At 39.1% G+C, this 13,113-nt stretch overlaps 1 protein-coding gene across 1 annotated transcript in view; it reads right to left on the bottom strand.

Annotated features, from left to right (window-relative positions):
* The window catches only part of chrnb2 (cholinergic receptor, nicotinic, beta 2), a 76,347-nt gene that overhangs the window by 3,146 nt on the left and 60,088 nt on the right, over positions 1–13,113 (bottom strand). Inside the window, exon 4 of the mRNA XM_028794867.2 lies at positions 8,645–8,754. Within this exon, the coding sequence (XP_028650700.1) occupies positions 8,645–8,754 (110 nt within the window). The remainder of the gene's footprint in view (positions 1–8,644; positions 8,755–13,113) is intronic.

Here is a 13,113-nt window from a genome sequence, read left to right as displayed (position 1 = left end):
TTCTGTAACTCATTTGGGAACAACTGAGAAAATGTGTACAGTTCTCTTTATTAGTTGTTAAATGCATATTTAAATCAGGGGAGTCCAAAGTTTCTAGTTTAGTGCAATAAAAAATAATTAATAAAGGGAGCTGAGCTATCCACCTTATAGAGACTTTTGACTCATTCCAGAAACACTTCCATGATATGTGTTAGAATTATCATTATTATTTTTTAAGACAGTGTAATGTTAAAAATGCTGATGACAACACAAGGTCCCCTTGTTTATTAAGATCAGTTTTAGTAATAGACCCAAATTCATATAGGCTGACAAATGGCTGATGACCTGAGCAGATGGCCGCAAGCGATGTACTGGGATATTTTTATGTATTTGACGTGGACAGAGCGACAATGAAAAACTACAAGAGGACAGATGCGTACCAGTATCTCCACAGCAGAAAAGTGGTTCCAGTTCTGCTCTACCAAGAGTTTCAGAATGTGGAGGTACAGCACAGCTGAACAAATAAAGGTGAGTAACACACTGCATGGGCTTTTGTTCATTTGTCAGATGGTGTGAAAATGGCTCAAAGTTTATGCATTGCTGGCACAGGGGAAAGCAGTGATTTTATGGAAGGTAAAGTTGTTTTTGGTAACTTTGATTTTACACAACATAAAATGCATGAAAGTTTGTATTGTGGTCAACTATGTTCAGTAGAACGTTGTGGCTGTAATGTTGGCTTCAGACAGAAAATTGATGAGTCTGAGTTTGTGTGTGACTGACCAACTATCTGCCTTCACACTGAGTGCCTACATTAGCACAATGTTATCGTCTGGTACATCTTGAGATGCATTAGATAATTGTAATCCTCATCATATCTGGCAAGACCCCACAATGCACATTGAAATATCATTTTAGGAAGTGAATTAGTGCAGTGGATCCTGGCTCTTACTTGAAAATAAGTTTGATAACAAGGACTTGGGGACACGGTTGGAAATTTACTAAGGGCAAATTTTGCCTGAATGTTAGAAAGTTTTTTTCACGCAAAGATCCATAGACACATGGTGTGAATTACCAAGTATTGTAGTGGAGAGTACAGATTTTGGGACCTTCAAATGTTATCTTGAGGTTATTTTGGGCAATCTAGGTGAGTAGGACGGACAAGCCTGTCAGACTGATTGGTCTGTTCTTGTCATAGTTGTTTTAATGTTCTAATGTAAATCATATGCTTCATATCCACCTACTCTTTAGGAAAATGAACAATGAATGAACAACCTAAGCTGAAAAAAGTACCTCCAATTCCGAAGCAAAAAGCATTTAGGTGAGAAAGGAAAGCCCACAATAACATGGTAAAGACATGCAGACTATACCAGCAAAAGAGCTGTCCTCCACCACAGTGCAGCTAGGTGTTTGCTGAATGGTGTGAGGCTGACAAAACATTGAAACAACAGGCCACTAGATACACTTTTAAGGAAAAGTTTGTGAACCTTTACAATTACCTGGATTAATTTGTACTCATAAAAATGGGGGTTGATCTTTTTGTTTATTATTGACTAAGTTGCAATAATAAACAAATTAATTAAATATTAACAGTCCAGGCAGCAAAAGGGATGTTAACCCTTGTATTTAGTAAATGGTAGAACCTTCTTGAGCTGCAGTAAAGGTTGACTTGTACTTCTGCGTCGGGTCTACACCGTAGTTACCTGCATAAGTTCTGCCATCAAAACAGACTTTTGTGTCATGCTGTGCCACAAGCACATTAACTGGCCATGTTAGTAGTTTACAAGACCTTCCAGGATTACTGCTCCATATTTTCTTCTGTAGGCAAACGTATTTGTCCCTCACAATTTTCCACTTTTTCATTCATTGCAAACCAGAAGATGAATGGAAACCCATTTCAAGAAATATATAGTTATTAAACCGGCCAATCAGAGTTGTAGGCATCTGCACAGGGCTGGCTTCAGCATGATGCGTGTCACATTTTTGAGGAGGTGCGTATCAAGCTATGCTATAGGCAGGGCTGGGGCCATTGTTAAGGTGAATTAGGTATTTGCCTAGGGCACAACTCATAAGGGGGGAAAACCTAGCCACATGGGTTAGCTATCGAACAGTCGGTTGGCGCACTAATAAGCTTGGCCTAGGGTACAAAATAACCTAGCACAGTCACTACCTACAGATGTGCTGTAGGAGATATAGACTACAGCATAGGTTCAACACACAAGTAGAAATCAGCCTTAACATCCACCAGATGTTTCCGGTAGCTGCTGGTCACGAATTACCAAACTGTTTCAGTTCTTTTCTAACTCAGGGATTCCTTGAATTGTTGATTCTTTGTATAACTTTAAAGCATTCTCTTGTTAATTTGCTTCACTCTCTTGTTGTATCACCCGACTTCTTTTACGCCTCACTGGACAGGTCATTACCCTAACATTCTCAAGTAAAATTTCTTGATACAATTTTGAATTTCTTGTTCCATCTATAATAGCAAGGTGTCCGGGCCCCAAGACAGCAAAGAAGACTCAATCGTTATGCTCCCTCGACCATGCTTCGGGAGTGGAATGAGTTGTTTGTGTTAGTTAGCAGTACTTTTTTCCCTCTAAAAATAGTATTGGTCATTTCTGTAAAATGTTTTTGTCTTATTCATCCACTGAACATTGTTCTAGAAGTGTTATGGAACATCCAGGTAGTATTTTTCACACTTGAGACATGTGATAGAACTTTTTGGTTTAATCTGTATTTTGCATCCATGAACACTATTGCTTTTCAGCATTTTGAACAAGTTTAAGAGATTTCTGCAGGTTTTTTGCTGACCATAGGGTTCTTTATCACCTTGTTCATTACTGCACACTATGTTACAATCTTTGCAGGACACCCACTCCTAGGGATAGTACTGAATTTCCTATATTTATAGACAAGTTTGTCCTACTGTGGATCAGTAGACACCCAGGCTTTTAAACATGCAGTTGAGGCCTTTTCCAGCTTTCTTCATACCCACAATTCTTTTTCTAAGGTCTTCTGATATTTCATTTGATCAGCACATGGTTCATGTGAATAGGTCTCTCTTAAGAGGAGCAGACTCTGTGTGCCTTTTGGTTAGGGCATCTCCAGGCAGTGCCTTCAGTATCAACTCCTGACTCCAGGTTGCTTTTGGAGAGGTCACTAGCCTAAAGCTTCATAAGCTGCTTTCAGCCTGGACTGTAACTGTTTGAACAGTTTGGACAAGAACTATTGTGTGTTATGGGTTTAAGCAGAGTGTGTTTTTCTGTTAGATTAGAATGGATGAAATGTATAAATCCCAAGAGAGAATTTAGATACATACAGCAACAGAAAAATAAAAACAAAGATACAGACTCACATTACAAATAATATAATCAATAAATCAATAAATAATAAATGTATATTGTGCAGAAATTACAAAAAGAAGAGTATCAGCAATTAGTTTGGGACATTGGGAGAATGCATTGAATTGCCTAATTAGCAGATGGCAGAAAAGACCCCCGAGAAGTGCATCCTAGCACAGTGGAGCAGTGCACCTGTGTCTAAAAGAGCTCTAAGAGAGCACCTCCTGGAGGGGATGGAGGGGATTTTTCAGGATGGCATCTAGTTTTGTCACTGTCTCGTTTTTCCACATCAGCTTCCAGTGTGTACAGAGATAGCCCTTTGATTAATTAATGTTTGTTATAATGTAATATTAATGTTGTCCAGTTCAAGATTAGACCACATTATTATTCATTTATAGGGCTGTTATTGTCACATTACAGAGTTCAGTAAAATTAATACTTTCTTGTGTCAATCAAAACACACTTAGTGCAAAAAAATCCAAGTAATTCCAAGGGGTTCACAAACATTTTCCTTGTAAGTTTAAATCTTCACAAGAGGACACCGTGCTTCTTTGAAACAGGAGCGTCACATCCAGGCCACTTTTCCTCTATAGGCTTCTTTTCAACAAAAGTAGAAGGAGCACACATATGACTCCTTTGGTGGCTTTTTCAAATTATCTGGTAAGCATGCATGTTGACGTACAGTAGGTGTGAATAGTGCAGTTACAAGACTGGGATTGGTCAAATTTTGTCTGTTTGGAATGTCACGTATGTGACTGATAATTAAAAGTTTTGCATCTATGTACAAATAACAAAGTGCAATGTTGTTTTTCTATAAATAGTGAACTGGGAAATTAGTCATGTGTAAAATATTATAAAGTTTGTTTTTTTTTCTTGATTGGAGGTTATCTATGGGGATATGCAGTATAGGACACCTGTTACTGTGCTTTTGTTTCTTTCATATTCCCCTTTTGTGTCTCACCAGATAGGTCTGACATACCATGAAAAAGTACCACCAAATGCTAGATCACCACAGCTTCTTTGCATTTACTGTAAGATACTAGCAATTCCTTTTAAAAGTAATAAAATCCACCCAATGTTCTTCAAACTGGCACTTTTCACTGTTTTACTGGCTCCTTTTTTGCTGCTCTGACTCTTATATTTATGAGACATGAATTGCTTCAAGAATACTCTGAAAATGACGTCACAAATTCAGTTCCCAGTGATCGTTCAGTGTTGCACAGAAGGTGGCTTTTATTTATGACATGAAAAAGAAAAATCTGTCCATCATTTTAAGAAGATTCCTTGTATATGCAAGAAAGATAGCAATTAACTTGCATTTAAATAGATATGTGTGTGCTTTATATACATATATATATATATACAGTATATATATATATATACAGTATATATACAGTTAAATCCATAAATATTTGGACAGAGACAACTTTTTTTCTAATTTTGCTTCTGTACATTACCACAATGAATTTTAAATGAAACAACTCAGATGCAGTTGAAGTGCAGACTTTCAGCTTTAATTCAGTGGGGTGAACAAAACGATTGCATAAAAATGTGAGGCAACTAAAGCATTTTTTTAACACAATCCCTTCATTTCAGGGGCTCAAAAGTAATTGGACAAATTAAATAACTGGAAATAAAATGTTCATTTCTAATACTGGGTTGAAAACCCTTTGCTGGCAATGACAGCCTGAAATCTTGAACTCATGGACATCACCAGATGCGGGGTTTCCTCCTTTTTAATGCTCTGCCAGGCCTTTACTGCAGTGGCTTTCAGTTGCTGTTTGTTTGTGGGCCTTTCTGTCTGAAGTTTAGTCTTCGACAAGTGAAATGCATGCTCAATTGGGTTAAGATCAGGTGACTGACTTGGCCATTCAAGAATTTTCCACTTCTTTGCTTTAATAACCTCCTGGGTTGCTTTGGCTGTATGTTTTGGGTCATTGTCCATCTGTATCATGAAACGCCGCCCAATCAATTTGACTGCATTTAGCTGGATTTGAGCAGACAGTATGTCTCTGAACACCTCAGAATTCATTCGGCTGCTTCTGTCCTGTGTCACATCATCAATAAACACTAGTGTCCCAGTGCCACTGGCAGCCATGCACGCCCAAGCCATTACACTGCCTCCACCGTGTTTTACAGATGATGTGGTATGCTTTGGATAATGAGCTGTTCCACGCCTTCTCCATACTTTTTTCTTGCCATCATTCTGGTAGAGGTTGATCTTGGTTTCATCTGTCCAAAGAATGTTTTTCCACAACTGTGCTGACTTTTTTAGATGTTCTTTAGCAAAGTCCAATCTAGCCTTTTTATTTTTGAGGCTTATGAATGGCTTGCACCTTGCAGTGCATCCTCTGTATTTACTTTCATGCAGTCTTCTCTAGACTTGAATATCGATACGCCTACCCCCTGGAGAGTGTTGTTCACTTGGTTGGCTGTTGTAAAGAGGTTTCTCTTCACTATGGAAATGATTCCGTGATCATCCACCACTGTTGTCTTCTGTGGATGTCCAGGTCTTTTTGCATTGCTGAGTTCACCAGTGTTTGCTTTCTATCTCGGGATGTACCAAACTGTAGATTTTGCCACTCGTAATATTGTAGCAATTTCTCGGATGGGTTTTTTCTGTTTTCGCAGCTTAAGGATGGCTCCTTTCACCTGCATGGAGAGCTCCTTTGACCGCATGTTGTCTGTTCACAGCAAAATCTTCCACATGCATGCACCATACCTCAAATCAACTCCAGGCCTTTTATCTGCTTAATTGATAATTACACAACGACGGACTTGCCCACACCTGCCCATGAAATAGCCTTTGAGTCAATTGTCCAATTACTTTTGAGCCCCTGAAATGAAGGGATTGTGTTCAAAAAATGCTGTAGTTGCCTCACATTTTTATGCAATCGTTTTGTCCACCCCACTGAATTAAAGCTGAAAGTCTGCCTTTCAACTGCATCTGAGTTATTTCATTTAAAATTCGTTGTGGTAATGTACAGAACCAAAATTAGAAAAAAGTTGTCTCTGTCCAAATATTTATGGACCTAACTGTGTATATATTATATAGTCATATGAAAAAGTTTGGGAACCCCTCTTAGCCTGCATAATAATTTACTCAACTTTCAACAAAAAAGATAACAGTGGTATGTCTTTCATTTCCTAGGAACATCTGAGTACTGGGGTGTTTTCCGAACAAAGATTTTTAGTGAAGCAGTATTTAGTTGTATGAAATTAAATCAAACGTGAAAAACTGGCTGTGCAAAAATGTAGGTACCCTTGTAATTATACTGATTTGAATGCATGTAACTGCTCAGTACTGATTACTTGCAACACCAGATTGGTTGGATTAGCTCATTAAGCCTTGAACTTCATAGACAGGTGTGTCCAACCATGAGAAAGGGTATTTAAGGTGGCCAATTGCAAATTGTGCTTCCCTTTGACTCTCCTCTGAAGAGTGACAGCATGGGATCCTCAAAGCAACTCTCAAAAGATGTGAAAACAAAGATTGTTCAGTATCATGGTTTAGGAGAAGACTACAAAAAACTGTCAGTTTCAACTGTAAGGAATGTAATCAGGAAATGGAAGGCCACAGGCACAGTTACTGTTAAACCCAGTTCTGGCAGGCCAAGAAAAATACAGGAGTGGCATATGCGCAGGATTGTGAGAATGGTTACGGACAACCAACAGATCACCACCAAAGACATGCAAGAACATCTTGCTGCAGATGGTGTATCTGTACATCGTTCTACAATTCAGCGCAATTTGCACAAAGAACATCTGTATGGCAGGGTGATGAGAAAGAAGCCCTTTCTGCACTCACGCCACAAACAGAGTCGCTTGTTGTATGCAAATGCTCATTTAGACAAGCCAGATTCATTTTGGAACAAAGTGCTTTGGACTGATGAGACAAAAATTGAGTTATTTGGTCATAACAAAAAGCGCTTTGCATGGCGGAAGAACAACACTGCATTCCAAGAAAAACACCTGCTACCTACTGTCAAATTTGGTGGAGGTTTCATCATGCTGTGGGGCTGTGTGGCTAGTTCAGGGACTGGGGCCCTTGTTAAAGTCAAGGGTCGGATGAATTCAACCCAATATCAACAAATTCTTCAGGATAATGTTCAAGCATCAGTCACAAAGTTGAAGTTACGCAGGGGTTGGATATTCCAACAAGACAATGACCCAAAATACAGTTCAAAATCTACAAAGGCATTCATGCAGAGGGAGAAGTACAATGTCCTGGAATGGCCATCACAGTCCCCTGACTTGAATATCATCGACAATCTATGGGATGATTTGAAGCAGACTGTCCATGCTCGGCAGCTATCAAATTGAACTGAACTGGAGAGATTTTGTATGGAAGAATGGTCAAAAATACCTCCATCCAGAATCTAGACACTCGTCAAAGGCTATAGGAGGCATCTAGAGGCTGTTATAATTGCAAAAAGAGGTGCAACTAAGTATTGATGTGATATCTCTGTTGGGGTGCCCAAATTTATGAACCTGTCTAATTTTGTTATGATGCATATTGCATATTTTCTGTTAGTCCAATAAACTTAATGTCACTGCTGAAATACTACTGTTTCCATAAGGCATGTCATATATTAAAAGGAAGTTGCTACTTTGAAAGCTCAGCCAATGATAAACAAAAATCCAAAGAATTAAGAGGGGTTCCCAAACTTTTTCATATGACTGTATATATATATATATATATATATATATATATATATATATATATATATATATATATATATATATATATACTGTTGACTGATTTATTATTTTGCTCATACTGAATTAAATTTGCAATTCACAATCAAGGAGTAACTTCAGTTATATATGTTTACTATCTCTCTGTGCAAAGGTAATCCTAATGCTGCCATGTATGTTTTATTAAGGTAAATTAAAGTAAAGTAAAGTGGGATCACACTCCTCAGCCTCCCTGGAAAAGTCTATCTGTTAACTTAAAAAGATAACATAACATCCTCTGTCCCCACAATTCACGGTTGAGGAATGCCAGATGCCATCTCAGTAGCACTGATACAAGGCAGGTACCAGCCCATTACAGATCTCAGTGAGGTTCACATTATTACAGTAGAATGTAAGATCAAATTTCCAAAATATAAAAATGTGAACATTCATTCTACATAAATCAGTTCTACATAAGACTTTATAGAAGAAATGTGTTTGGTTTCATCAGGGTGCTTCAGAAATATTTTGCATGCTGGTTTCATCGGGGTGCTTCAGAAATATTTTGCATGCTGCTATCTGAATTGGCCTTATAATACAGTATTTAGTAAATGGCAGGGTGTGTCTGTTTCCAGTGGCAGAACACTTACTTGTTATAGAGAACAACATCAGGCAGCCAGATGTGCTTGGACGGTAACCTGACTTTCAGCATTCCGTCAAACTCCTCTGGATTCCATGTCAACCTATAATCCTGCCATTCCTGTCAAAGACACAATGCAGAGTGTTTAGATCAAGTAACATACATTATGCTGACTAATCTAGGCACATAAAAGATGAAATATAATACAAAGCTAACACATACCATGGGACACACTCTGGATAATTGATGCCAGAGAGATGTATCCAGTGTTACAGTCCTGATGTAGGGTACTGTGTATCTGGAAACACCCCATCCTCCCATTATATAGTGTCTTTTCTATAGTGAACACCATTCCAATACACTTTACAAGTACAGGCTTATTGTTTCCATTTATTTTTTGCAGCTGGAGTACAGGTAGGTCGTGTGATTTTGTCACATTGGAAGTCAGACATCACAAATACATTGGCAGCCATAGGATTTACTGTTCAGAGCGTTGGACACCATTACACTACCTGCAAGATCCACATTTTGTTATTTAAAAGGGCTAATTGTGCATGACTAGTATTGTTTAATACTAATACTAAACCCCCCACTCTAAATCAATGGTTGTGGCAGATCATCACAGCAGGACGTGGGTTCCAAACCCAACTTCAGAAGGCCATGAAAGAGTCAGGTACAGTACTTTGAAAATCACTGTTGAGGATGACCATGTTTGGAAATGCTGGATTACGCTATTTAAAGAGTGTAAACAACATACTGTATATTAAGACGATCTGTGTTGTTTATTAGATAGATGGTACCCAACATCACTTTCCCTTGACTGCTACGTAACAGATTCTATATAAGGCTATACTCAGGATGGCATTCGATTCTGCAGACTCATTTCTCAAGTCAATTCCTTGTTTTCTTCCAAATCAGACATTTCTGTCCAATGTCTGATCATGTCAAAGCTTCCAAGGTCAGCATGAGGCTTTCTTATGCAGTCCGTGTCCTGTCAGCCTGTTTGCTTTCATCTCCCCTTGTGTTCCTAATGACAGGTCTTCATCAAAAGCCTGCTTATCTTCTCAACAGGGAGTAGCTGTAATACACATCAACTCTGAAGCCATGGAGAGGGACATGAATCATTTAACAGACAAGGAGTGGCAGTCTGAAGGTGCTCTCTATTAATAGTGTTGCTTCTCTGTTTACTTTTCCTTGAGCTGCCATGGCAGACAGATCCTATTAAGCAACACCTTTGACCACTAGCGTAGCTGGGGGTGGACCATTTTTAGGGACTTTTTAATAAACTTTAGTACTAGACTTTTTAGACTTTTTTGACAATTTTGTTTGATTGGGCTTTGGCAAGCTAATGTGTGTTATCTACTGTATATAGAAATGACACCATTTTTAATGTTTAAAAACTGTTATGTTGCAAAGTTACATTTTACAAATGCGAATCTTGACCAGTCCACCAACTCTGACCGAGAGGGACGAACCCTTCAGTCTCATTATTAATATTTCATTATTCTCTTAAGCTCAAGAAGACGCGAACAGAAGAGAGTGGTGCTGCTTTTATTAAAAAGAAAAAGGTGAGGGAAGAAGTATTAAAAAAGAAGGAAAGGACATTATTGAAATACTTCAACTGTAATCGATAATTAAAATTGTATATAACTTTCAACGTTTTCATTTTTGTATGATGTGTATTATGTTTTACTTTGAAAGGTGGGGGCAGCAAATTCAAAGACTGCCGTGGGTGACAAAAACTCTAGCTACACCGCTACCTTTGACGGTGATCTGAATCTTAAAATGCTTTTCAGAACGGTGAGAAGTCAAGCAAAATGACACCTTTTACTTCAGATCTTGCCTGAAGAAGGGGACTGAGTTGCCTCGAAAGCTTGCATATTGTAATCTTTTTAGTTAGCCAGTAAAAGGTGTCATTTTGCTTGACTTCTCACTACTTTCATAATGGCTGACACGGTTCAACACTCTAGTATTTTCAAAACAGTAAATATTATAAAAAGATGACATTTCTAGAAACTTTACAAGCAAATGATATGTTTTGTTTATGTCAAACAAATGATCCTGGCAGTATTTAAAAGCTGTTACATATATGTCTTGCATCTGATATATAATGAATAAAGATAACGCAGATGAATATAGATCTAGATACATTTGAGCTTTCAAAAGCTGTCATTTTGTTCAAAATTTCTCTTAACATGCAAAGGCCAGCACTGTGTATTATGACCCACCTGACAGAGGTATTAAGTTTCATTTGGACATTGTGGCTTCTGTCTCACCACACTACCATACTGCTTAGACATGTACAAGGTGGCTGTGACATGTCTAGTTGGTGCCACCAACTCATAACGACTCCTTTCATTTTACCACTGGCCACTTGGTAGCTTCCTTAAATGAGCGTTTCCTTGCTCAGTCATCAATTTTAGAGGGACATCCTGACCTTTGCAGAATGCTGGTGCTTCCACATTTCCTTTGACTTTTAATAGTTCTCTTCAAAGTATTCCATGATACTTCTAATACGTTTGATGTTTAACATTTTGTTTTTATCAGGTGAAGTGTGTTTCTCTCTTGAGATTATTAAAAGGCACAGACTCTTGGTTCCAGTTTATGTCTGTTTATTTCACAGTAGTTACAGCCAGAACAGTCACACAGGCGTCGCTATTCTATGCTTCTTCCGGTGCTATATTCAAAACCCTCCGTGTGGGAACATTATCTTAAGGCTTAACAATCGTATTGTTACATCCCTTTTCCTTTTTTTTTTTTTCTGACTATAATAACACGGGTAACATACGGTTGAACATTTACACATTACAACATATATTGCAAACCCAGCACATCATATACATTTGTACAGTCCTTCAACCCCTATATACAGTAATCCCTCGCTATATCGCGCTTCGACTTTCGCGGCTTCACTCCATCGCGGATTTTATATGTAAGCATATTTAAATATATATCGTGGATTTTTTGCTGGTTCGCAGATTTCTGCGGACAATGGGTCTTTTAATTTCTGGTACATGCTTCCTCAGTTGGTTTGCCCAGTTGATTTCATACAAAGGACGCTATTGGCAGATGGCTGACAAGCTACCCAACCACAGCGCGTATTATGTATTAAATAAAACTCCTCAAATATATTGTGAGCATGGAGGCTGTTTGCACCCCTAGAGGATACGGCCGCTCCTCAAAAAACGCTGAAAGATTACCTTCACACTGCTCCCTTCTTTGCTGGGCTTACATGTGACTGCTTTGCAAGCGATATGCTTCCTGCATGGTGCTTCGCATACTTAAAAGATCAAACAGCACGTATTGATTTTTTGATTGTTTGCCTTCCGCTCTCTCTCTCTCTCTCGCTCGTTCTGACATTCTCTGCTCCTGATGGGAGGGGGTGTGAGCAGAGGGGCTGTTCGCATACTGGCCTAGAGGATACGGACGCTCCTCTAAAAAATGCTGAAAAATGCTTGCTCCCTTCCTTGTAGCTACAGTACTTTGTCCGGCAGTGCTTCGCATACTTAAAAGCCAAACAGCCCTATTGATTTTTGACTGTTTGCTTTTTTCTCTCTCTCTCTCTCTCTGACGCGCACTCCTTTGAAGAGGAAGATATGTTTGCATTCTTTTAATTGTGAGACGGAACTGTCATCTCTGTCTTGTCATGGAGCACAGTTTAAACTTTTGAAAAAGAGACAAACGTTTGTTTGCAGTGTTTGAATAACGTTCCTGTCTCTCTACAACATCCTGTGTTTCTGTGCAAATCTTTGACCCCAGCACGACAATATAAAAATAACCATATAAACATATGGTTTCTACTTCGCGGGTTTTCACCTTTCGTGGGGGGGGGTCTGGAACTGGCTTACTGAGTATAGTCTCTTAAGTAAAATGGTCTAATCACTCTCCGGCCTGTTCTAGTAAAGATAGTGTCATTTGGTCCTGTGTTTCCTTGAAGCACTCCTTGAGCAGTCTCTGTGGTTACAGGTTTCATTCCTGCTGTCCTTGAGGTTGTGTCTTGTGATATGTGTGTTTTCGTGCTGTGTGCTCTAGTGACATCTAGTGGCGGGTCCTTGTCTTTCCTGAGGTGTCGTCTGTTTCTCCTCAGAACGCCTCCCGCATCCAGCTCCACCTTGTAAGATCTCTGATGACTGGCTAAATGACTCTCGCTCGTCTCCAAACCCTGTATGGTTTGAATGGCTGAACTCTTACCCTGTCACCTGGCTTCAGCTTGTCCATGTCCTTTGCTGTTCTGTCGTAGTATCTGGCATGTCATTCTTGGTTATTTTTCAGTCCTTGTGATGTCTGTGGCACTCTTGGATGTAGAAGACTCTGTTTTGTCGGAAGTAGTGTTCTTGTCCTCCTGCTCAGAAGCATTTGAGAAGGACTGGCCTGTAGGCCTTGTCTTGGTGTATTTCTGTGATCGAACAAGGCTAAGTAAGGATCCTCACCTGCTGCTTTGGCCTTCTGCATCAGCTGTTTCGCTGTTTTGACTGCTGA

Source organism: Erpetoichthys calabaricus, chromosome 2 (genome assembly GCF_900747795.2).
Source record: "Erpetoichthys calabaricus chromosome 2, fErpCal1.3, whole genome shotgun sequence".
In the NCBI taxonomy this organism is placed as follows: Eukaryota; Metazoa; Chordata; class Cladistia; order Polypteriformes; family Polypteridae; genus Erpetoichthys; species Erpetoichthys calabaricus.
Note: the sequence above shows the minus strand (reverse complement) of the source record. Positions and strands in the feature narration are given on the sequence as shown.